This window comes from Electrophorus electricus, chromosome 10 (genome assembly GCF_041902795.1).
Source record: "Electrophorus electricus isolate QZ-2024a chromosome 10, ASM4190279v1, whole genome shotgun sequence".
NCBI lineage: Eukaryota > Metazoa > Chordata > Actinopteri > Gymnotiformes > Gymnotidae > Electrophorus > Electrophorus electricus.
This window is the reverse complement of record NC_137506.1, coordinates 32,603,277-32,630,776: the sequence shown is the minus strand read 5'-3', so window position 1 is coordinate 32,630,776 and position 27,500 is coordinate 32,603,277. Positions and strand designations below refer to the sequence as shown.

Genomic DNA, 27,500 nt, shown 5'->3' with positions numbered 1-27,500 from the left:
TACTCCCACCTACACCCATACACAGACACACAAGAACACGCACACGAACACGCACACATACAAGCACCCATCAACAAGCCTTCATAAACTAATGAACAATGATGTGAGCAGAGGCACACACATACAAGCACACACACACAAAGTCGGGGCCAGTGTCTGACGCATACTTGTGTGTGCAGCACCCAGGACATGGTGGCGCAGTGGCTGAGAACAGACAGAGAAAAGCCAAGACACTTTTACTCACTTTCACGGTGACAAAGTGAGCGAGATGCTAATTAGGGTGGGGGTTGCCTCTGGCGTCGTAATACAGTTCATCTATTTTCTCAGTCTCTCTTTTTTCCCCTCTCTTTCCGGAGCGATCCGTCCTCCCTACATCTGGGAGGTGTTCAAGGGCGTAGCGGCGGAACAGCTTTTGCACTTCTCTCTCCAGAGACTGATACAGAGTCAGCTCTGCTCTTAAAAATATAACTACAGGTTATAATTGCTTTGAGATAATTATATTGAGATCTGATAATCTGGGATTCTGTCCATAAAACTCTTTAAAAACATGTGACGAGCAGAAAGAGACTCCAGATTATCACACCCAGCGAGGGTCAGAGTCAAGATCTCTGCATACCAATTCCACAGTAGATTACAGTAGTAATCTCTATCACAACAACAAATTATCAAAACATTTATTTGTCTTTTATGCTTTAATTTATGCTGTATTTACAGAGTGGATATGCTGTATATGAAGATGTGTACGACACCATGTGTATTATGTTGGGTGTGTACTACACTATGTGTAGTATGGGCGATATGGACTATACTATGTGTAGGATGAAGAAGTGTACTACAGTATTTGTAGCACAGTGGGTGTGTACTACACCATGTGTAGTATGGGCGATGTGGACTATACTATGTGTAATATGAAGAAGTGTACTACAGTATGTGTAGCACAGTGGGTGTGTACTACACTATGTGTAGTATGGAAGATGTGTACTACACTGTGTAGTATGGTGGGTGTGTACTCCACTATGTGTAGTATGGGCGATGTGGACTATACTATATGTAGTATGGAAGATGTGTACAACACCATGTGTAGTATGATGGGTGTGTACTACACTATGTGTAGTATGGTGAATATGAACTACACTGTGTAGTATGGTGAATATGAACTACACTATGTGTAGTATGAAGATGTGTACGACACCATGTGTAGTATGGGCGATGTGGACTATACTGTGTGTAGTATGGTGGGTGTGTACTACACTATGTGTAGTATGGTGAATATGAACTACACTATGTGTAGTATGGAAGATGTGTACTCCACTATGTGTAGTATGGTGGGTGTGTACTCCACTATGTGTAGTATGGTGGGTGTGTACTCCACTATGTGTAGTATTGGCGATGTGGACTATACTATGTGTAGTATGAAGGCCTGTACTACAGTATGTGTAACACAGTGGGTGTGTACTACACTATGTGTAGTATGGAAGATGTGTACTACACTGTGTAGTATGGTGGGTGTGTACTACATTATGTGTAGTTCGGAAGATGTGTACTACACCATGTGTAGTATGGTGGGTCTGTACTACACTATGTGTAGTATGGAAGATGTGTACACGGCACCATGTGTAGTATGGAAGATGTGTACACGCCACCATGTGTAGTATGGTGGGTGTGTACGCCACCATGTGTAGTATGGTGGGTGTGTGTACGCCACCATGTGTAGTATGGAAGATGTGTGTAAGCCACCATGTGTAGTATGGAAGATGTGTGTACGCCACCATGTGTAGTATGGAAGATGTGTGTACGCCACCATGTGTAGTATGGAAGATGTGTGTACGCCACCATGTGTAGTATGGTGGGTGTGTACGCCACCATGTGTAGTATGGTGGGTGTGTACGCCACCATGTGTAGTATGGTGGGTGTGTACGCCACCATGTGTAGTATGGTGGGTGTGTACGCCACCATGTGTAGTATGGTGGGTGTGTACGACACCATGTGTAGTATGGTGGGTGTGTACGACACCATGTGTAGTATGGTGAATATGAACGACACTATGTGTAGTATGAAGATGTGTACTCCACCATGTGTAGTATTAAGATATGTACTCCACTATGTGTAGTATGGTGGGTGTGTACTACACTATGTGTAGTATGGAAGATGTGTGTACTACACTATGTGTAGTATGGAAGATGTGTGTACGCCACTATGTGTAGTATGGTGGGTGTGTACGCCACTATGTGTAGTATGGTGAATATGAACTACACTATGTGTAGTATGGTGGGTGTGTACGCCACTATGTGTAGTATGGTGGGTGTGTACGCCACTATGTGTAGTATGGTGAATATGAACTACACTATGTGTAGTATGAAGATGTGTACTACACTATGTGTAGTATGGTGGGTGTGTACTACACCATGTGTAGTATGAAGATGTGTGTACGCCACTGTGTAGTATGAAAGATGTGTGTACGCCACTATGTGTAGTATGGAAGATGTGTGTACGCCACCATGTGTAGTATGGTGGGTGTGTACGCCACCATGTGTAGTATGGTGGGTGTGTACGCCACCATGTGTAGTATGGTGAATATGAACTACACTATGTGTAGTATGAAGATGTGTGTACGCCACCATGTGTAGTATGGTGGGTGTGTACGACACCATGTGTAGTATGGTGGGTTTGTACGACACCATGTGTAGTATGGTGGGTGTGTACGCCACCATGTGTAGTATGGTGGGTGTGTACTACACTTTGTGTATTATGGAAGATGTGTGTACGCCACTATGTGTAGTATGGTGAATATGAACTCCACCATGTGTAGTATGGTGGGTGTGTACTCCACCATGTGTAGTATGGTGGGTGTGTACTCCACCATGTGTAGTATGGTGGGTGTGTACTCCACCATGTGTAGTATGGTGGGTGTGTACGCCACTATGTGTAGTATGGTGAATATGAACTACACTATGTGTAGTATGGTGGGTGTGTACGCCACTATGTGTAGTATGGTGGGTGTGTACGCCACTATGTGTAGTATGGTGGGTGTGTACGCCACTATGTGTAGTATGGTGAATAGGAACTACACTATGTGTAGTATGGTGAATATGAACTACACTATGTGTAGTATGGTGAATATGAACTACACTATGTGTAGTATGAAGATGTGTACTACACTATGTGTAGTATGGTGGGTGTGTACTACACCATGTGTAGTATGAAGATGTGTGTACGCCACTGTGTAGTATAAAAGATGTGTGTACGCCACTATGTGTAGTATGGAAGATGTGTGTACGCCACCAAGTGTAGTATGGTGGGTGTGTACGCCACCATGTGTAGTATGGTGGGTGTGTACGCCACCATGTGTAGTATGGTGAATATGAACTACACTATGTGTAGTATGAGGATGTGTGTACGCCACCATGTGTAGTATGGTGGGTGTGTACGCCACCATGTGTAGTATGGTGGGTGTGTACGCCACCATGTGTAGTATGGTGGGTGTGTACGCCACCATGTGTAGTATGGTGGGTGTGTACTACACTATGTGTAGTATGGAAGATGTGTGTACGCCACTATGTGTAGTATGGTGAATATGAACTCCACTGTTTAGTATGGTGGGTGTGTACTCCACCATGTGTAGTATGGTGAGTGTGTACTCCACCATGTGTAGTATGGTGGGTGTGTACTCCACCATGTGTAGTATGGAAGATGTGTGTACGCCACTATGTGTAGTATGGAGGGTGTGTACGCCACTATGTGTAGTATGGTGGGTGTGTACGCCACTATGTGTAGTATGGTGAATATGAACTACACTATGTGTAGTATGGAAGATGTGTGTACGCCACTATGTGTAGTATGGTGGGTGTGTACGCCACTATGTGTAGTATGGTGGGTGTGTACGCCACTATGTGTAGTATGGTGAATATGAACTACACTATGTGTAGTATGAAGATGTGTGTACGCCACCATGTGTAGAATGGTGGGTGTGTACTCCACCATGTGTAGTATGGTGGGTGTGTACTCCACCATGTGTAGTATGGTGGGTGTGTACTCCACCATGTGTAGTATGGTGGGTGTGTACTCCACCATGTGTAGTATGGTGGGTGTGTACTCCACCATGTGTAGTATGGAAGATGTGTGTACGCCACTATGTGTAGTATGGTGGGTGTGTACGCCACTATGTGTAGATGGTGGGTGTGTACGCCACTATGTGTAGTATGGTGAATATGAACTACACTATGTGTAGTATGGAAGATGTGTGTACGCCACTATGTGTAGTATGGTGGGTGTGTACGCCACTATGTGCAGTATGGTGGGTGTGTAAGCCACTATGTGTAGTATGTTGAATATGAACTACACTATGTGTAGTATGAAGATGTGTGTATGCCACCATGTGTAGTATGGTGAATATGAACTCCACCACGTGTAGTATGGTGAATATGAACTCCACCACGTGTAGTATGGTGGGTGTGTACTCCACCATGTGTAGTATGGTGGGTGTGTACTCCACCATGTGTAGTATGGTGGGTGTGTACTACACTATGTGTAGTATGGAAGATGTGTGTACGCCACTATGTGTAGTATGGTGGGTGAGTACGCCACTATGTGTAGTATGGTGAATATGAACTACTCTATGTGTAGTATGGTGGGTGTGTATGCCACTATGTGTAGTATGGTGGGTGTGTACGCCACTATGTGTAGTATGGTGAATAGGAACTACACTATGTGTAGTATGGAAGATGTGTACGCCACTATGTGTAGTATGGTGGGTGTGTACTCCACTATGTGTAGTATGGTGAATATGAACGACACCATGTGTAGTAGGGTGGGTGTGTACGACACCATGTGTAGTATGGTGAATATGAACTACACTATGTGTAGTATGAAGATGTGTACTCCACTATGTGTAGTATGGTGGGTGTGTACTACACTATGTGTAGTATGGAAGATGTGTGTACGCCACTATGTGTAGTATGGTGGGTGTGTATGCCACTATGTGTAGTATGGTGGGTGTGTATGCCACTATGTGTAGTATGGTGAATATGAACTACACTATGTGTAGTATGGTGGGTGTGTACCCCACTATGTGTAGTATGGTGGGTGTGTATGCCACTATGTGTAGTATGGTGGGTGTGTATGCCACTATGTGTAGTATGGTGAATATGAACTACACTATGTGTAGTATGGTGAATATGAACTACACTATGTGTAGTATGGTGAATATGAACTACACTATGTGTAGTATGGTGAATATGAACTACACTATGTGTAGTATGAAGATGTGTACTACACTATGTGTAGTATGGTGGGTGTGTACTACACCATGTGTAGTATGAAGATGTGTGTACGCCACTGTGTAGTATGAAAGATGTGTGTACGCCACTATGTGTAGTATGGAAGATGTGTGTACGCCACCATGTGTAGTATGGTGGGTGTGTACGCCACCATGTGTAGTATGGTGGGTGTGTACGACACCATGTGTAGTATGGTGGGTGTGTACGACACCATGTGTAATATGGTGGGTGTGTACGACACCATGTGTAGTATGGTGGGTGTGTACACCACCATGTGTAGTATGGTGGGTGTGTACGCCACCATGTGTAGTATGGTGGGTGTGTACGCCACCATGTGTAGTATGGTGAATATGAACTACACTATGTGTAGTATGAAGATTTGTGTATGCCACCATGTGTAGTATGAAGATTTGTGTACGCCACCATGTGTAGTATGGTGGGTGTGTACGCCACTATGTGTAGTATGATGGGTGTGTATGCCACTATGTGTAGTATGGTGAATATGAACTACACTATGTGTAGTATGAAGTTGTGTACTACACTATGTGTAGTATGGTGGGTGTGTACTACACCATGTGTAGTATGGTGGGTGTGTACGACACCATGTGTAGTATGGTGGGTGTGTACGACACCATGTGTAGTATGGTGGGTGTGTACGACACTATGTGTAGTATGAAGATGTGTACTCCACTATGTGTAGTATGGTGGGTGTGTACTACACTATGTGTAGTATGGAAGATGTGTGTACGCCACTATGTGTAGTATGGTGGGTGTGTACGCCACTATGTGTAGTATGGTGAATATGAACTACACTATGTGTAGTATGAAGATGTGTACTACACTATGTGTAGTATGGTGGGTGTGTACTACACCATGTGTAGTATGAAGATGTGTACTACACTATGTGTAGTATGAAGATGTGTACTACACTATGTGTAGTATGAAGATGTGTACTACACTATGTGTAGTATGGAAGATGTGTGTACGCCACTATGTGTAGTATGGAGGGTGTGTACGCCACTATGTGTAGTATGGTGGGTGTGTACGCCACTATGTGTAGTATGGTGAATATGAACTACACTATGTGTAGTATGAAGATGTGTACTACACCATGTGTAGTATGGTGGGTGTGTACTACACCATGTGTAGTATGAAGATGTGTACTACACTATGTGTAGTATGAAGATGTGTACTACACTATGTGTAGTATGGAAGATGTGTACTACACTATGTGTAGTATGGAAGATGTGTGTACGCCACTATGTGTAGATGGTGGGTGTGTACAACACCATGTGTAGTATGGTGGGTGTGTACTACACTATGTGTAGTATGGAAGATGTGTGTACGCCACTATGTGTAGTATGGTGGGTGTGTACGCCACTATGTGTAGTATGGTGAATATGAACTACACTATGTGTAGTATGAAGATGTGTACTACACTATGTGTAGTATGGTGGGTGTGTACTACACCATGTGTAGTATGGTGGGTGTGTACTACACTATGTGTAGTATGGAAGATGTGTGTACGCCACTATGTGTAGTATGGTGGGTGTGTACGCCACTATGTGTAGTATGGTGGGTGTGTACTACACTATGTGTAGTATGGAAGATGTGTGTACGCCACTATGTGTAGTATGGTGGGTGTGTACGCCACTATGTGTAGTATGGTGAATATGAACTACACTATGTGTAGTATGAAGATGTGTACTACACTATGTGTAGTATGGTGGGTGTGTACTACACCATGTGTAGTATGGTGGGTGTGTACTACACTATGTGTAGTATGGAAGATGTGTGTACGCCACTATGTGTAGTATGGTGGGTGTGTACGCCACCATGTGTAGTATGGTGGGTGTGTACGACACCATGTGTAGTATGGTGGGTGTGTACGACACTATGTGTAGTATGAAGATGTGTACGACACCATGTGTAGTATGGTGGGTGTGTACTACACCATGTGTAGTATGAAGATGTGTACTACACCATGTGTAGTATGAAGATGTGTACTACACTATGTGTAGTATGGAAGATGTGTACTACACTATGTGTAGTATGGAAGATGTGTACTACACTATGTGTAGTATGGAAGATGTGTACTACACTATGTGTAGTATGGTGGGTGTGTACTACACTATGTGTAGTATGGAAGATGTGTGTACGCCACTATGTGTAGTATGGTGGGTGTGTACGCCACTATGTGTAGTATGGTGAATATGAACTACACTATGTGTAGTATGAAGATGTGTACTACACTATGTGTAGTATGGGGGGTGTGTACTACACTATGTGTAGTATGGGGGGTGTGTACTACACCATGTGTAGTATGGTGGGTGTGTACTACACTATGTGTAGTATGGAAGATGTGTGTACGCCACTATGTGTAGTATGGTGGGTGTGTACGCCACTATGTGTAGTATGGTGAATATGAACTACACTATGTGTAGTATGAAGATGTGTACTACACTATGTGTAGTATGGTGGGTGTGTACTACACCATGTGTAGTATGGTGGGTGTGTACTACACTATGTGTAGTATGGAAGATGTGTGTACGCCACTATGTGTAGTATGGTGGGTGTGTACGCCACTATGTGTAGTATGGTGGGTGTGTACGCCACTATGTGTAGTATGGTGGGTGTGTACGACACCATGTGTAGTATGGTGGGTGTGTACGACACCATGTGTAGTATGGTGGGTGTGTACGACACCATGTGTAGTATGGTGGGTGTGTACTACACTATGTGTAGTATGGTGGGTGTGTACTACACTATGTGTAGTATGGTGGGTGTGTACTACACCATGTGTAGTATGAAGATGTGTACTACACTATGTGTAGTATGAAGATGTGTACTACACTATGTGTAGTATGAAGATGTGTACTACACTATGTGTAGTATGGAAGATGTGTGTACGCCACTATGTGTAGATGGTGGGTGTGTACGACACCATGTGTAGTATGGTGGGTGTGTACTACACTATGTGTAGTATGGAAGATGTGTGTACGCCACTATGTGTAGTATGGTGGCTGTGTACGCCACTATGTGTAGTATGGTGAATATGAACTACACTATGTGTAGTATGAAGATGTGTACTACACTATGTGTAGTATGGTGGGTGTGTACTACACCATGTGTAGTATGGTGGGTGTGTACTACACTATGTGTAGTATGGAAGATGTGTGTACGCCACTATGTGTAGTATGGTGGGTGTGTACGCCACTATGTGTAGTATGGTGGGTGTGTACGACACCATGTGTAGTATGGTGGGTGTGTACGACACTATGTGTAGTATGAAGATGTGTACGACACCATGTGTAGTATGGTGGGTGTGTACTACACCATGTGTAGTATGAAGATGTGTACTACACTATGTGTAGTATGAAGATGTGTACTACACTATGTGTAGTATGGAAGATGTGTACTACACTATGTGTAGTATGGAAGATGTGTACTACACTATGTGTAGTATGAAGATGTGTACTGCACTATGTGTAGTATGAAGATGTGTACTCCACTATGTGTAGTATGGTGGGTGTGTACTACACTATGTGTAGTATGGAAGATGTGTGTACGCCACTATGTGTAGTATGGTGGGTGTGTACGCCACTATGTGTAGTATGGTGAATATGAACTACACTATGTGTAGTATGAAGATGTGTACTACACTATGTGTAGTATGGGGGGTGTGTACTACACCATGTGTAGTATGGTGGGTGTGTACTACACCATGTGTAGTATGGAAGATGTGTGTACGCCACTATGTGTAGTATGGTGGGTGTGTACGCCACTATGTGTAGTATGGTGGGTGTGTACGCCACTATGTGTAGTATGGTGGGTGTGTACGCCACTATGTGTAGTATGGTGGGTGTGTACGACACCATGTGTAGTATGGTGGGTGTGTACGACACTATGTGTAGTATGAAGATGTGTACGACACCATGTGTAGTATGGTGGGTGTGTACTACACTATGTGTAGTATGAAGATGTGTACGACACCATGTGTAGTATGGTGGGTGTGTACTACACCATGTGTAGTATGAAGATGTGTACTACACTATGTGTAGTATGAAGATGTGTACTACACTATGTGTAGTATGGAAGATGTGTACTACACTATGTGTAGTATGGAAGATGTGTACTACACTATGTGTAGTATGGAAGATGTGTACTACACTATGTGTAGTATGGAAGATGTGTACTACACTATGTGTAGTATGGAAGATGTGTGTACGCCACTATGTGTAGTATGGTGGGTGTGTACGCCACTATGTGTAGTATGGTGAATATGAACTACACTATGTGTAGTATGAAGATGTGTACTACACTATGTGTAGTATGGTGGGTGTGTACTACACCATGTGTAGTATGGAAGATGTGTGTACGCCACTATGTGTAGTATGGTGGGTGTGTACGCCACTATGTGTAGTATGGTGAATATGAACTACACTATGTGTAGTATGAAGATGTGTATGACACCATGTGTAGTATGGTGAATATGAACTACACTATGTGTAGTATGAAGATGTGTACGACACCATGTGTAGTATGGTGGGTGTGTACGACACCATGTGTAGTATGGTGGGTGTGTACGACACCATTTGTAGTATGGTGGGTGTGTACGACACCATGTGTAGTATGGTGGGTGTGTACGACACCATTTGTAGTATGGTGGGTGTGTACGCCACTATGTGTAGTATGGTGAATATGAACTACACTATGTGTAGTATGAAGATGTGTATGACACCATGTGTAGTATGGTGAATATGAACTACACTATGTGTAGTATGAAGATGTGTACGACACCATGTGTAGTATGGTGGGTGTGTACGACACCATGTGTAGTATGGTGGGTGTGTACGACACCATTTGTAGTATGGTGGGTGTGTACGACACCATGTGTAGTATGGTGGGTGTGTACTACACTATGTGTAGTATGAAGATGTGTACGACACCATGTGTAGTATGGTGGGTGTGTACTACACCATGTGTAGTATGAAGATGTGTACTACACTATGTGTAGTATGAAGATGTGTATGACACCATGTGTAGTATGGTGAATATGAACTACACTATGTGTAGTATGAAGATGTGTACTCCACTATGTGTAGTATGGTGGGTGTGTACTACACTATGTGTAGTATGAAGATGTGTATTACACTATGTGTAGTATGGAAGATGTGTGTACGCCACTATGTGTAGTATGGTGGGTGTGTACGCCACTATGTGTAGTATGGTGGGTGTGTACGCCACTATGTGTAGTATGGTGGGTGTGTACGCCACTATGTGTAGTATGGTGAATATGAACTACACTATGTGTAGTGTGGAGGATGTGTACTACAGTGTGTGTAGTATGGTGGGAACCACATCTGTGATTCTGAATAGCACCATAGACGCTGGTAGGAAATTTCCATATTACGATTGTTCTCTTAAAAGTGGCACTTATTCAGATCAGGGAAGGAAATTGTGTAGTTCAGACTGGACCTGCTCTTCAGTAAGGCCCATGGTTACGGGTCCAAAAGGACTGGACTGATGATCAAGCAGTCTGTGTGAGGTTATGTTAGCTGCGCTCCAATTTCAGATCCCAGAACGCTGAGATAATGCTCTAATTATACGGTCTGGAATTCAGAAGAAATCTGAAAGAAATCCAGACTTCACATTCCAGAAGAATTCTAGAGTAAGCAGTTTCACAGAAGCCTTTTTCCACCCAGAGCCTTTTTCACTCCCTGCTCCAGGTCAGTGCACTCCTCCCTGTCATCCCTTCATCCCTCTATTCCTCCAGTCTTTTGTTCATCCATCTCTCCATCATTATGCTAAAGGAGTGTTATTAAAATCCACTTAATGGCACTCACGGCACCACACGATGGAAATCACGCAGTATTCCAACAGGCCCCGAAATATCTGACCCTCACATCTGCTTTGAATCTGCTTAAAAACACACGGCCCACATTTACTCAAATCACTTCACTTGTTTTACACCCTTTGAGTAACTGGGGGGGGGGGGGTAACTGGGGGGGACAGACAGACAGACAGACAGACAGACAGACTCAGACCAAGAGAAAGAGGAAGGGCAGAAAAGAGCGTTTTTGTACTTTCATGTGTGTGTGTGTGTGTGTGTGTGTGTGTGTGTGTGTGTGTGTGTGTGTGTGTGTGTGTGTATGTGTGAGTGTGTATGTATGTGTGTATGTGTATGTGTGAGTGTATGTGTGTGCTGTATGGACACGGAGAGATATCCGCTGGTTTAATAAGATGTATAATCTGGTACACCAGGAATGTGTCAGACAACTGGGGTTTTGTCAGGGCCACACAACTGCTCGTCTTGTGAGAAGGCAACGTGACCGTGCACACACTGATGTAAACATCTATACACACTATACTACAAGGTAGTACCAAACTAGCACACACTGCTACTCGTAGGATTTCAGCAACCACACTCTAGGTGACCCCCCGAAAATCTGGTGGCAGCGTAATACGACAAGGTTAAAAAACAAAGGTGCAATAACATCAAATCCTAAAAATCCACCCACTGCATGCGATCAACACTAGGCCGCAAATTCCTTTTCACCTTTAACTGCGTTTAACGTTAAAATGTGTTCACAAAACGCTGAAGAATTACATCACCACGCACCTAGCATCAGCGACTCAACATCAGAAACAATGCCCTATACCAGGACACACCAGTCACTTAGGCTAGACGCATATAGCAAACAGCTGAACGTCACGGTCGATGGACAGACGCTCAAAATAGTGAAAGAAAACAGAAAACAGAATCGAGGAAGACATCTTTGACCTTCAATCGACAGTTTGTCTGGCTTCATGCTTCCAGTGGCATTGTGACATCGCCATGATGTCACACGAACACATCATGCACGTCCTCATCCATCAAGCACAATCCAACACGAACAGTTACATCACTCATGCTCACAGTGCCTTAACTGACAGAGCACTACAGAATGGATTCTTTATTTATTCGTTTCATCTAGAACTGCAAAACTATGAAAGCTGCTGCTTTCAAAGCCTTCATAAATGCTCTGTTAATAAAGGCACCAGAACAACTGTTTTTTAAATCAAAGATGCCACTTACAAGATTTCATCATTCTGGAACTCCAGCACGCCATGGGTGTCCTCAAAGTCCTCGCTGGCCCCCTTCGCTGTCCCCTCCATGGTCCTGTAGGGCACTCTGACCACACCACGAGCTCCTGATGTCCGGAGAACCTTCACCTCCATCACGCCCACGCTCTCGCTGATGTGAGTCACCGGCTCTTCGAACGTGAAGATTCCGGCGTGGTCGTCATCAAAGATAGTGACAGTGGCGGTAGAGGGCATGCCAAGAGTTGCGATCGTTTCCACGTGATTGGCTTCCGTAGTCTCTGCCTCTGTCCCTTCATGAAGGATCCGAACGTTGCTCAGGTGGATGTGGAAGTTCTCGTCCTCTTCAAAGATGTCGTCGTCGATGATCCCGACGCGAATCTCCTTCTGTGTCTCGCCTGACTTGAACACAACGGTGCCTTCGGTGAACTCGTAGTCCGAGCCGGCATTCGCTGTGCCGTCTTCAGTGCGGAATTCCACGGAGACCATCTGGTTGAGGTCGCCGCCACGCCTGACCACGTTAACTGCCACAGTCCCGCAGTTTTCCAAGCACTGGTATGAGCCAGGGTCGAAGAAGACCTTGCAGATGGGGTCGTTTTCGCCAGTGTCGCTGCGCACCTCATGCATGCTCACGGCTTTCCGTGCCTGGTCCGCTGCGTGTTTCTTCAGGATGTTCCCAGCGCCGGTCATCAGCCTCGTTGCCTGGCAACGATAGAAGGCCCGGCTCTTCTGCTGCTGGCTGAGCACTTGGTAGTTCGCCAGCTCAATCAGGTGTTCCACCTCTTTGTCCGGATGCTTCTGTTTCAGTTCCTTCAAGATCTTGGCCATGTCACGCCTGGCCTCCTCCTCATCCAGGTCCTTGTCGTCCAGGTCCAGCGTCAGAGTCCCATCCAGAAAGTCCACAGCATGGGAGTTGAGCATCTTCCCGTCCATCTCAATGTCGACCTTGGGTGGGAGCGGACGATCGCCCTCGGTCTCAATGATCATGCCACGCTGCTTTCCGGCCCGGTAGCGCTTGTAGACATACTTGTAGAAGAGGAGACGGCGGTCAGCAATCCAGGCGAAGACCACACAGATGGGGAAGAAGAAGAGCGTGAGCAGACCTTCCCACACCTGGACCACACCCGGGGAGATGACAGCCAGGATCAGGTACAGCCACAGGTAGGCAAAGATGCTCCAGGCGGCAGTGACAAAGAAGACACGCAGGTGCTTCACCTTGCGATGTTCTCCATCAGGAACCACGTAAACACAGAGCCCGATAATCACAAACATGTTGAAGGCAGCACTGCCCACAATGGTGGAGGGCCCGAGATCACCAGCGTAAAAGTTGTGTCCGCACACCTCAATAACAGACAGCAGGATTTCTGGGGCAGAAGAGCCCAGAGCCATGAGGGTTAGATTGGACACGGTTTCGTTCCAGATCCGTACAGTGGTGGTGGTTGTCTCGCCGTTGGGTTTCTTAATGGTGATCTCTTTCTCTTGAGAGGTGATCACCTCGATCGATGCCATGAAGCGATCTGCGATGATTGAGACTCCAAGGAACATGTAAACCAGTGCCACGAAGTAAACCGTAGCACGTGCCACCTTATCACCAAATGAGGGGTTCTGGGGCTCCCACACCGGGAGGATAACGCCCGGAGCGCATTCGTTTGAACCCCCACAGGTCCCCGACTTATTGGCAGAGATGGTATGGTCCGAGCTGTGGTCTGGCATGTTCTCTGCTGTTACCTGATGGATGTTGCACACCATGGTCGCTATGACGACCAGACAGTGAAGCCCGACTGAGAGGAATGGAGGAATCTCCGAGTGCCTCATGGTTTGGCGATGGATGAACCTTCAGATGCTCTAGAAAGCTGAGGAATAAGAGAGAGATGGTAGCGTGGTAAACAAATGAGCACGAGCGGAAGATGTTCTCAGCACATTCTCTGTTAGAGAAGATTAGCATGTAGTTATGGAGGGTGCTGCCTTTAAAAGTGTCATCCACAGAAGATGTTTGACAAAACAGATACGTCACGGGTGTCAGCATGCTCCTAGAGTCTATATTATGTGTCAGTGTTACTGGCGCTAGTCCACGTGCAGTTTGCTTTGGAATAATTGGATATTATAGAAGAAAGACACGAGAATAGGCTTGTGGGAATATCTCCAGAATATGTCTGCAGGCAAAAGATGACCAGCGCGCGCGCACACGCACACATACACTTCCCAACTCTGGGCATTTGAACACGATCCATTTATCATTTGAATATTTATAAAATACTTCAATAATCTCCCTATAAGCGCTGATTCAATAACGTCTCGTGACAAGCTACATATCGCCTTTGCTATGTTTGAAGTGGATTTTATATTAACGTCGATTCAGTAACACTTGCGCAGACGTTACACAGCTGCACAATTAATGAAGGACCCCTGTGCGAAACGTCCCGGCTCTTTGCAAACCTTGTGTACTACACTGAAATTTTTCCCCTCTAATTGTGTATCATTATTATTATTTACCCTGTACGTCGCACCTGATCCACTAAGACGAGTCTCCCGCAACAGCGCCTGGCTCGAAATGCTTTATGTCCCTTTATGACATTCAACTGCGGCTGCGCAAGCCAGTCTGCGCATCTTGCTGGTTTACTGCACTTTAATATCCAGTTTGAGCTCCCTCGAGTCAACACAATGCGGCGTCCGAAACTGCCCCCCCCAGCCACGCAACCGTCCGGATCACCACCAGCTCGCGTTTAGGGAGCGCAGCGGCTTACCTCGCGCCTCGACGAAAGCACGTTTAGCGCAACTTTCACGTGCACGCCAGAAGCTCGTAGAACAGAGCAGAAGGACGAGCGGAGATATATGAACGCACGCACGAGCAGCTCGGTACAGCCGCAACTGCCTGTTCACGCGACTCTTACCGCAGTCGTTAGTTTATACCGGACGGGCGCGAGATAGTGAAAGCAGTCGCACCTTTGCATGATGCCAGAAAGTGTCCCGTTAAGATCACAGTTCGCTGATCCGTTAAACTCCCTGACAGCCGCGCGTCAAAACGTTTGCACGAGTCTCTACCGTGAGTAGCACAGCAAGGGAAGCCAGTCGCACACAATGAAGCTTGCAAACACCGACACACTCGTGACAATCCCACGGTCACACCACGTCCGCGAGCGTCTGTAAAGCGTTACATTTACGCGTAGCAGGGTTTTACCTCCGCGGTGCCGCGCGACCCTTGGACCGGAGAGGTCAGAGGAAGTGGCAGCAGACGCGTGAGAAGAGAAGGAGCGTCGGAAGCCGTCAGTATCCAAGCTTGCGTTCGTCTGGGCTTATATACGAGATGGCGAGAGATAGCGACGCACGCGAGCGTTAAACTCGCTCTTCGAGTCCCATGCACGCGGTTTCCCGAGACCGACCCGCAGCGGTCAGATAGCCGGTGCTTCCTCAGCAAATCTGCGACTCGGAGTAGAGAAGCGTGCGGGCCAGTTCTTCCTCATTCTTTTCGTCTGTCTCCCTCTCTCACTGGTGGACGTGTGCGTGAGTGTGTGTGTGAGAGAGAAAGCCAGGGAGCTTCGCGCGCAGACAGAAAACGGGGCTGCGCTTGCAACCGGGTAATCGGAGGAAGTGTCTCTCTCTCTCTCTCTCTCTCTCTCTCTCTCTCTCTATCCCTCTCTCTCTCTCTATCCCTCTCTCTCTCTCTCTCTCTCTCTCTCTCTCTATCCCTCTCTCTCTCTCTATCCCTCTCTCTCTCTCTCTCTCTCTCTCTCTCTCTCTCTCTCTCTATCTATCCCTCTCTCTATCCCTCTCTCTCTCTCTATCCCTCTCTCTCTCTCTCTCTCTCTCTCTCTCTCTCTCTCTCTATCCCTCTCTCTCTCTATCCCTCTCTCTCTCTCTCTCTCTCTCTCTCTCTCTCTCTCTATCTATCCCTCTCTCTCTCTCTCTTTCTATCTATCCATCTCTCTCTCTCTCTCTCTTGCTCAAGCTACCCTCTTGCCAGGATTTGATTAGCGTGAGGGCGTAAGGTGAGACAACGCGTGGTGGCTCTGTTCCAGAACAGCAGAACAGAGCCCCCAGCAGACCGGAGCCTCCCCGTGTGCCCCCTCATCTACCTTGCTCTTGTAGTGGGAATGCACTCAGAATTTGAATATTATGGATAGACCTCCCTAACAAAGTCTTGACACAGTTTTAACTGTTATGACAATAATGCCTATTATTTGTATTTTAAATGCAGTCAAGTGCTGAATTATAAAAGGCAAACCTAAAGGTTTTCATTGCCATAGTATAAAGGCAAAAAACCCAGAAAGGCCATTACATCTCTCTCTCTCTCTCTCTCACACACACACACACACACACACACACACACCTTTATTTTTGCAAATCTGCTTTGTAACATTGTCTATAAAACATGCTATACAAATTAAAATACATTGATTCCACACACACATGTGAACACAAACACATACACACACAAGAAAACAGGTTTAATCAATACATGAAACCAAATCTTCAAATATGAACACAAGCTCCAATACACACACACACACAGATGTGCACAGAGGGATACTAGCACTACACTTCTCTGCAGGGGATCAGTAAGTGTAACCGTGACCACTACCCATACTTCACTGCGCTTGAAGATGTGTGGCATTAAGATTCCCCAGAAGGTTCTTGCACAGCACAGTGACCTCCTTTCCTCCTTTCATGTGGGATGTGTATGTATGTATTGATTATGTTTGGCTCTGGTCTGGGAGTCCAGATGATTGTCGGAAACACCACGCCAGCCCTGTCTATGGCCCTGATGCTGGCCAGGTTAGTTTTCACACTGAACACACCTCAGACTGCAGCCTTGCTGTGTACTATAGATTATAGATTATATATGTACTATAGATTACTATAGATAGTCTATATGATACTGTTAAAGTGCACTGTTAAAGCCACATGGTGTGATGGTTTCAGTGTGTATGAAGCCATGTGACTCACTGGACCAGTGTCTCAGCTCATATCTGAGCTGTGTGTGTATAACTGCTCATAAGTCATGGGCAGAAGTGCCATGTACTTTCATTCATGGTGAATAAAAATTATTTTCTCTCATTTGTTAATTCTCTGTTTGCCTTCACTAATGCCTTAGCAGTGAGAAGTCTCCTGGTAACCAGCGTAGCCAAAAGATCTCTGTACTTGTCTTGTGTAAGTCATGTTTCTTAGGGATGAACCTGGCTGCTGGAAGACAGTGAGGTTTCCAGTTGACTTTCCAACATGATTTTTGTTTTAAATTGATAAGGGGCTTCAGGACATGTTGAGGGTTAAGAGTCTTAACCCTGTGTCTATTAGCAGAAACATGGACAAGCACATTTTTACTGTTACTTCTTGTTCTTACAGAAGGAATTTTTTCCCATGTATCATTTTGTGTATATGTGTACAGTATGACATTTTGTTTACATATGTATAGAGTATGATATTTTGTGTACAGTATGACATTTTGTGTACATATGTATAGAGTATGATATTTTGTGTACAGTATGACATTTTGTTTACATATGTATAGAGTATGATATTTTGTGTACAGTATGATATTTTGTGTTTGTACAAAGAGCCCTGGCTGGGAAGTGATGTTTGTGTTTGTCACAGCATGGATCATAACTTTGCATTTTGTTCTCTACTTCTAATTATTCCACATTGATGTTTCATATTGCCATCTTCTAGAGACAAGCACATCGAGAGGACATTTTCACAGCTATCCAAAGCATGGTAATCTCCATTAAATACTGATCTGACAACCCTTACATTGTCAAAGTCCCGTCAGGAACATCTGCGCTACACTGCAAATCTGAACTAGGCACAGTATTCTGTAACGCAGTGTCCCAACAGCTAGAGACAGTGGACAGCTCCCTCTTGGCCCTGGATATTAAGGCCCGCCTGTTTGTAATTACAGACACGGGGCTGTTTTGAGACCTTAGAGACACTCTCAGCTGCTTGTAAACTGAGTCAGAAGCAATAAGCATTGAGAGGGACAGGAGGCAGCAGAACCTTCATGAGAATAACGGCCTTTACCATCCCAGCCAGAACCTCCTGAAGAACCCAAGCACCCATGACTAAGACTGAGCACTGTGTGTGAGGGAGAACACCAGAGCCTCAGACATCAGAGTCCTGGAACTGGACATCAGTGAGGTAGAGAAATTACAGGAAGAGCTGAAAAGAGTTTTGACAAAGAAAGAGCAAGACCAGAAAGAAAATATTCTGGAAGGGAAGTTGCATCATGGCACGTGACTCAGAGAAGAGATTTATTACACCAGAGTTACCAGTGACCATTCCAAAGAACTGTTTATTCAGGTAGTTTGTTAAACGGGACCTATTCATGTAGAAATCCAGATCATTCCAAAAAGTTCTCAAACCTTTCTCATCAATGTGCCTGGAGAGATGTCAGGAATTTCTCACAGGACGTGGTAGCTTGGAAATCACCGCTGCTCCAACATCAGTCCTGTCAGGATTGGACGATGACAAAACAGTGAAGACAGACTCGTTTGTGACGTTTTCTTAAGAGAACAGAAACACGGTGTGTTTGATATCAGATAAAGATCAGTAGGACCAGAGGAAGGCGTTTGACCAGATTGTCCAGGGTCAGAATACCAGCAGAGAGGGAAACGTCAGGAACTCTGGTAACCAAGGCAATCAAGATGGTGCTAAAGACCAAAATTAATGAATCAATCTAAGGCCTCAACTCTGGATAAAGATATCTATCAAATACTTTAAATGTATATCCACATGCTGGACATAGCTGCTGCACTATGTATGGGCAATGCCATTTTGTCCTGTTTGACAAGAGGAGGATGTAGTGGCTGTCTGTGGGAGTCCTGCTGGGAGCAGATCAGGTCAACGGAGGAAAAAAGGTTTCTCTCAGTCAGCGGTCAGCACCCGACTGCCAGTTGTTGGGTAAAGTGGCGACCACATAGCTGAGATGTCATATCGGTTTTCGACGCCGTCACTAAGGATGCCCCTGGGGTCCACATTTGTTATCTCCCCAGGCTCTCCGTGCACCTTAACAAGCATTCACTTTTCTGTTGTTGTCATAGCCCAGTTCAGCGATGTTGGGAGTGGAGAATGGGCAGAGGCACGGCCTTGGTGGAGGAAAAACCCTCATCTACACTACCAACGAGGGTGATCTGAGGTTGTTTTTATCTTATCTCGTCTTATCTGCAGAGGCACGGCCTTGGTGGAGGAAAAACCCTCATCTACACTACCAACGAGGGTGATCTGAGGTTGTTTTTATCTTATCTCGTCTTATCTACAAAGGGTTTCCACCCACACCAGTCGAGGAAAAGTCACCCTCATCTACACAACGGACACCTTCATTCTAGGTGAAGGAGACCCAAAATAAAAAGGTAAGATCATGAACCTTGTTGTGCAGACACCACAGATGAGTTTAAGAAACAGTTACCACACAAAACCAGTTAGGCTATGACGCAGCGGGCAGACCCTGACATACTGTAGCAGGCCGTGAGCTTGGTGTACGCTGAGAGCAGTGATATTTTAGGGAGAGACGTGTGATGCTGAAACAGGGAAACCTGCATCTTTAGAAGGAAGGTGAAGTTTGATTCTTCATGGGCCAACACTCAACTGGACAATGCAACAAATGAATGAAAGTCTAGAATCATTGCATGGAATAGCCAGATTCAGCACATGGGATCTCTATAGCAAATAATGGTCATTTGGACTGGAGCCTGAAACTAAGCCAGAAACTGGTTTCCACCTGTCAGAGGCTGCAGAAGTTGATGATTCTTCCATTTGGAGTGAAAATCACTGCTGTTTCCTTCCAGAGCCTCACAGGGATCGACCTGGCCGACCAACGAGGAAAAGTCGTGTTTTGTGTACTTAAATGATGTCATAATGTATTTTTAATCTGTGCACAATCTTCTGTATCTCCACAGAGTCTTCCAGAGATTACACAATGCTGAGCTAACTCAGAGTCTCAGGAAGTGTAAAGTCAGGCTGAAATCGTTATAGTGAAACTTTTTCATAATTATGTGAAATTCACTTTGATGACTTTTCACTTTGAAAGAGTTTCTTTCACACAATCCCAGTTTCATGTTTCTGTTATATATGTTAGGCTTTTGCATATGACAGAGTAACACCCTAAAACATTTGTTTAGCCAAATGCTTTGTATCCTTATGGCAGAGATTACAACCAAGAGGTTAAAATATCTTTCATAGGTCTCCCTGATACTGCATTATAGAGGTCAAACTTTTGAATGAAAATTCGGATTAAATTTTGATAGAATTGCATAGATAGCAACTCTGGTGATTCATACAAAGACAAACCAAACTGTATTGTTGTCTATTTAACAGCAAGCAGGTGGCCACTTTGCTGCCTGACTGAAAATGGCACTTGTTGAGTGAAGTCACTGGCCACAGCGGTGCCGTGATAAAGTGTGCAAATGTGTTTCATTAAAGGAAACTTCTCCAATGCAAAACAACCACATTAACATCTTCTCACTCTGTACTTACAGAGGTTCATAGGTGCTTGTTGCAAGCCAGCGCATGTAAAACCTGATACACTGTGAGTGTTATTAATATCAATGGAAAAACATTCCCAGTTATTGATCATTGTTGATGTTCCACCCTCTGGCTCACTGAACACTCTAAAGTGTGAGAATCTTTCACTGTGATGTTATTGGAAATAATAATCACTAATATCTGATTGGCCGTTCGGCCTCATGAGTACCGTATTGGATTCTATTTGCAGTGGTGTTGCTTGGACAAGATGAGCTGTGAAGGTAAAATTGGCTGTCAGATCTCGCGGAGGGCAGCGTGTGTCAGATATGAGGTTGTTTTCTTTCAGTGAATCAAACGTCCATGGGGAGGTGTATGCTTCATACGGGCTTTCTTCAAATGTGGTCAAATTTCCACCTAATTGAGATGTCATTGTGGAACTTGGCGTGACTGGGACTTGCTCTCCTCGCGGATTCAGGCATATGAGACATGATCCTAAAAGACAATCACAGCCTGCAATTCAGAGACCATCCTCGGTTACCCAAGAACCGAAACAACCACGTTTGCGTTGCTGAGGCCTTGTAGGAGGACATCCTCTTTATGTTGATATGCTAATTATGGTCAACACACACACACACACACACACACACACACACGCACACACACACACACACACACACACACACACGCACGCACACACACACACACATGCACGCATGTTCAGCAAAGTGTTATCTGCTGTAAAGCGCCTGAGATGGTGAAGGTGATCTCCTCTCACCTTGATCCGCTCTATCGGTGTGTGACTTGCGGTCACTTTTATCTGTTGTGTGCTGGTTTGGCCGGTAGATGTGTCACTGACAGGATGATATTGACCTGAAATCTTTTCCCATGTGCTCAGACATACAGAAAACCCCCCCACAAAAAACAGTCAGAAAAAAAACTTTCCGTGGAAAGCTTTTTCGCTGAAAATGATGACTCAGGTGATTTAAAACACACACAAACACACACAAGCACACCACACACACACACACCCCCTAAAGAAGCAGAAGAGACATCTAATCCTCTGAAAGTGAAATGCAAACTTCCACTTTAGTCTTCAGGATGTGAAGGCTGAAATAGGGCAAGGTTAAAAGTGGAAGTGTGTGTTAACTTCACTACAGTGAACCAGTGATTAATTCTGTGTCACTCGTGAAGTTGACTCCATGTCCTTTGTGCTCTGAAACAGCACGTTTGTTTTAGCTCTTTCAGCAGGATCAGGTTCTAAAGTAGGGGATTTGGTCTTTTTTTAAAAAATCCTTCCCTAAAAACATTTGCTTGAGTTATTTTCTGGATCTGAGAGAGTGAAAACGCAGCTGCCTCTGAATCTTGCTCAGGTGTGGTACAGCGTGGCCTAGATCGCTGTCTTATACCAGGGGGTTAGCTTTCTATTATCACACACACACACTCACACACACACACACACACACACGCGCACACACACACACACACACGCACACACACTCACACACACACACACACGCACACTCACACACACACACACACGCGCACACACACACACACGCACGCGCACACACACACACACGCACGCGCACACACACACACACACACACACTCACTCACACACACATACACACACACACACACACACACACACTCACACTCACACACACACACACACACACACACACGCACACACACACACACACACACACACACACACACACACACACACACACACGCACACACAAAGTATTATGTTCTTACATAATAAAGATTTAAAACATCTTAAGAAATCACACAGTTACTCAATATAGTTACTAAATAAAACCGAAAATGGGAACACTATATAACACTATTCCCCTAAGAGGTTCAGTGATATTAATGAATTAATTAATGACACTAAAAGTTCCACATTAAATGGGTACAAGACTCTCACTTTGAATTATGTTTCATCTGTCAGAATCAAAACACTAATTAATTTCCTGGCAAATCTGACTGGCAAAGTACAAAATGCTTTTTCTTTGAATACAAACATTATCTCCAGAATATTAGCAGCACATATCTGAAAACTTTTACAATGTGGAACGGACTAAACCATCTTTTGTGTGTGGAACGGACTAAACCATATTTTGTGTGGGGAATAGACTAAACCATATTTTGTGTCTACACTTTTTCCAAGTCTTGAAAACTTTGACCAGACTGAAAGCATCATGACATCATCGGTATGTAACTGCAATTTCATTGAAGCATCAAATCCAATAAGAGGACATTATATAATAATATTATATAATATTCTATGTATCTGCCCTTCACTCTCTCTCTCTCTCTCTCTCTCTCTCTCTCTCTCTCTCCCTCTCTGTAACATCAGTTTTTCTCTATTATTGCTTTACCCAAAGACATAATAGGTAACTTTATTTAAATGCACATAAAAACAACAACTCAGTGAGGAATTCTATAAAAGTGATGTCATGAACACACACACACACACACAAAGTAGCTCCCAACCCAGTCTGTCTTCTGCAAGGTCTGTCAATACAGAAGATTAAAAATAGCCTTGTTACAGCTGTGGTTATATCTTGCTGCTTCCTGCTGATCTAGGACCAGCTCTCTTTGCACTCAAACCCCAGTCTGAACCATTTAAAGAGGGCTGACTGGTCTTAAAAAGGCTTCTTTTACCACGACTAAAGACTACAGAGAACAGTATGTGGAGAGATCTAACACGTGGAAGAAGAGCTCCTCCTCTTCCTCACTGTTTCTCCTTTTCTTTTATTCCTCTCTCTCTCTCTCTCTCTCTCTCTCTCTCTCTCCCTTTCTCTCTCTCTCTCCTTTTCTCTCCCCAATGCATCCTGGTTGGAGCAGGTGACTGGCCCTGTGTGCGCCGCGTCACAACCAGTACCGGTGCGGTCGTAATGTTTTGCGGTTTAGATTCAGCCCTCGGCCAGCACATCTCGGTCCTACGTGAACATACTGGATCTCCAGCTGCTGTGCTGGCCGGCAGACTCACACTTTGGGTTCCTGTTTAGCTTTGGTGAGGCTGAAATAAAAACGTACATAAGCAGACCCGTACATCACCTGAGCACAGCCAACATATCAGAATGAGGTCATTCCTGCATGAGGTCATTTTGTCCCAGGTTCAGGCCAGGATTTGATGAAGAGAAAAGACAGGATGCAGAAGCACTGAGGAACCATGTGATTGGACGCAGATATTAACCATGTGATGATGATGATGAAGTTGTGTAGTAAGATAATCATTTGTGAGAGATTGTGTACGTTTGTGTACGTTTAGGCCCTTTCCAGGTGAATACCTGCAGTGTACTGTACTAAGTGATGTAGAGATATTAAAAACTGAAAATCGAAGTGAAGTACACAGAGTTTCCAGAGAAACAGAACGTTTGGGACAGAGGTCCTTCATCAAGTGTGAAGCACTCTGCTTGCACAGCTGATGAAGGATCGCTGTCCAAAACGTCTGTTACTCTGGAAACTGTGTGTGTGTGTGTGTGTGTGTGTGTGTGTGTGTGTGTGTGTGTGTCTGTACGTGTGTGTGTGTGTGTCTGTGTTAGTGCTGCTCTAGCACTGACAATGGAATTATTTGTTATGGCATTTGTGTCTAAATTAGCTCATAAATCTATTGCCATTAAAAAAAATAATGCATCAAAAATTACAGTTGACAAACAAGTAGCTGGGCATGTTTGTGTGAGCGGTGACCGTGAGAACGTCTGTCCTGTGTTCCTCCCATCCCTGAGGGAGACACTGAGACGATGTCCTGCCACACCAAATACGTCCACGTCCACGCGCAAGCAAGCTGATGCCTGATCAGCTGTGGACATGTGATGTAGTATTATTTCAATAACTGGCTCATTTTGTTCTGTGTGTGTGTGTGTGTAACCAGTGAAAAGCCTCTGTACTTTCACCCCTGCTGAGTCGGTGCAGTGGTCTGCCAATATAGTCCATTACAACGTAAACTCCCATTAATGACAAATTACTGCAGCTCTCTGCTGGAATCCGGTCAAGGACACACAGAACTACAAGGATATACAGGCTAAAAATTACATGTACCACCAAGCAGCTGAATGGGGCACTTTAAAACAGAACGTGTGGTACCAACATCTTAGTGTACATGCCACAATGACACAGTCACCCAAGAACTAGAGGACCACTAACCAACAAAGAATAGAATCAATAATAATTAAATTAGGGAACTTAATCAAAGATACTTTAATTTCCAACAGGACCAAGTCCCAGAACCAATCAGAGAATCGGGTATAACACGCTAATGAAAAGCAGTTATATATTTTTAGCTGGTCCTTATTTTTTAAACTTTTCTTCACAGTTTACAGTTTTCTCTGTTGTAATTACAGTCCCCACGGTAACTGTACTTTGTCTACTGTCTCTGGTGTAATTACGGTTTAGTGTGTTTCAAATGGGAAATGCTTTAAGTCACATATTTTATTCAAGTTAAATTGAGTGTTGAGATGACCAGTTCATTCCAGTATTCCCAGTGCTTTCAGGGACCCACACACTGGTTTCATGTGCAGTAAAGACATAGAGGCTCCATGAAAATGACCAGAAAGCCAGTGAGAAGGATACCAGTAGGGGACTGACCCTGCAGTCGCGTGTATTGACCCGCAGAAAGCGGAGGGATATGGATTGTGGATAGTGAATGAGATTTCCTCTGTAGATGAATGAACGCATCCACTCTCCATTCTGACGGCCAGTGTAGAGCCAACACAGACGTGTTCAAGGCTCATACAGGCCACAAAACTCATTCATGGAACGTTTCTGGTTGAACCCAAACAAGGACAGCAAGCATCACCTGTTAGACTGGAGAGGGGGATTATCTGCAGGGTGGCAACCTGAAGTTAACATACTGCCTTCTTCCTATACTCACACTGTGTGTGTGTGTGTGTGTGTGTGTGTGTGTGTGTGTGTGTGTGTGTCATGATTTATATACCCCTGAGCAAGTGATTGTGTATGTCTACTTAAAAATATAATAGCTGGTATTGTTTCCGTGTGTACTGTGTGTTGTGTGCCTGTGTAAGTGCTCTCTCTAGAGTCTTTCCGTTATCGGCACGGTGGACCGTGTGGCGATACCGCTGAGAACACGGAAGATTTTTCCATGCCATTAGCTCTCTGGATAAACTCCATGTATTATTCATTCTGTGGAGAGAAACCAGAGTCTGTCCAGAAAGAGAAAGGTACAGAGTGCAGCAAGACACACACACACACACACACACACACACACACACAAACACTTGTGCACTGAAATGACTCCCTGGTGTACACTGAAGATTGGTGGGACTGTTTAATATATACTTCACTCTGGTTAACCACTCCAGGTGTTAAAGGATCTTCTGACTGAGATAATGGGCTATAAAGTTGGAGTCGCCGTGAGAAATTCTGGTCTACAGGCGTCTCTGTAGCCCTTTTGTTATTTTCAAAACGCCCAGCCATAAGTCCCAGTTCCCTGAAAACAGGCAGAAATAATCCAACAGGAAACTGGTGTTACGACATCTGGGTCATTTACTTTCTTTCTGCAGCACTCTAACAACGCTGCTCGTTTAATTTGTTTAATCATATTTTAAGTCTGTTTTTGCCTCATTCTGTTCCATCTGTTAATTATGTTTTTACACTTCTTTTCACGCATGGCTTACTAAAGCCGTGGGCAGGAGAGATCGTGAATCCAGGAATTGACTCTAAATCCTGAAGGAGAAGTCGTCTCAGTCCAGTCATGCGGAGGTAGGACTGTGTCCCAGTGCCTCCGAGTGATGCCATATTCCAGAGACATGCAGTCCGGCACCCTGATGCCAAACTCTGGGAGTGACTTCATTATGACCTCATCACACTGATCTCAGATCTGTTCTGCCTCTCTCCCACGTCTCTGGGTACTTGGCTGTTGTGTTGAGAGCAGTCCATTCATCTTCCAGCTGAGGTTTTTGTGTTTTTGTGTGAAAGCCATCCACGTTTGACAGGGTCTGAGCATAGCACCTCCAGGGACAGAGCCGTTACTGTGAGGTGTCTGGAGGCTGTACAGATCTGACTGGCTCACCGTAACCAAGTGCGGGGGCGTGTTCGCTGAAGAGTGCACACAGGCTGACCTCTGACCTGATTACAGCTGGGAACTTGTGGTTCTCTTACACATCTTCTTATGCAATCACCATACTGACAGAGCAAACGCAAAACAGAATGTATCGTCTTTACTCAATCCGTGCATTGCATTGTATATGAGGTAATTGTGTGTGTGTGTGAGTGTGTGTGTGTGTGTGTGTGTGTGTGTGTGTGTGTGTGTGAGTGTGTGTGTGTGTGTGTGTGTGTGTGAGTGTGTGTGTGTGTATGAGTGTGTATGAGTGTGTGTTTGAGTGTGTGTGTGTGTGTGTGTGTGTGTGTGTGTGTGTGTGTGTGTGTGTGTGTGTGTGTGTGTGTGTGTGTGTGTGAGTGTGCCACTCTTGACTCAGTAGATTTTCTTTTTTGAAGAAGGTCACGGTCATTGGAGAGAATCTGTTAACACACACACATGCACACACACACATACACACACACACAAGCGCGCACACACAGCTAAAAATGTATTCATTGGTAACTCAGAAATCTAATCCATTAATCCAGCGTCTGATGCGTAATTGCATGTTCAGTATAATTCAGTTTTGTTGCTGAGAGCTCGTCCAGAGAGACACAACAGACAGCTTCAAGGAGGGG

General features: G+C 44.7%; 1 protein-coding gene across 3 annotated transcripts in view; it reads right to left on the bottom strand.

Moving 5' to 3' along the window:
- Positions 1-15,965, bottom strand: part of slc8a1b (solute carrier family 8 member 1b) — a 100,505-nt gene extending 84,540 nt beyond the window's left edge. For 2 of the 3 annotated variants that reach the window (XM_035532761.2, XM_035532758.2), the window contains exons 1-2: positions 15,538-15,965; positions 12,355-14,212 (exon numbers count right to left, since the gene is read on the bottom strand). In XM_035532761.2, the coding sequence (XP_035388654.1) occupies positions 12,355-14,174 (1,820 nt within the window). In that variant the 5' untranslated portion in view covers positions 14,175-14,212; positions 15,538-15,965. Of the gene's footprint in view, positions 1-12,354; positions 14,213-14,852; positions 14,874-15,537 lie in introns of those variants that run through there. The other variant, XM_035532759.2, reaches the window with a different exon arrangement.
- Positions 15,966-27,500: the final 11,535 nt, after the last annotated feature.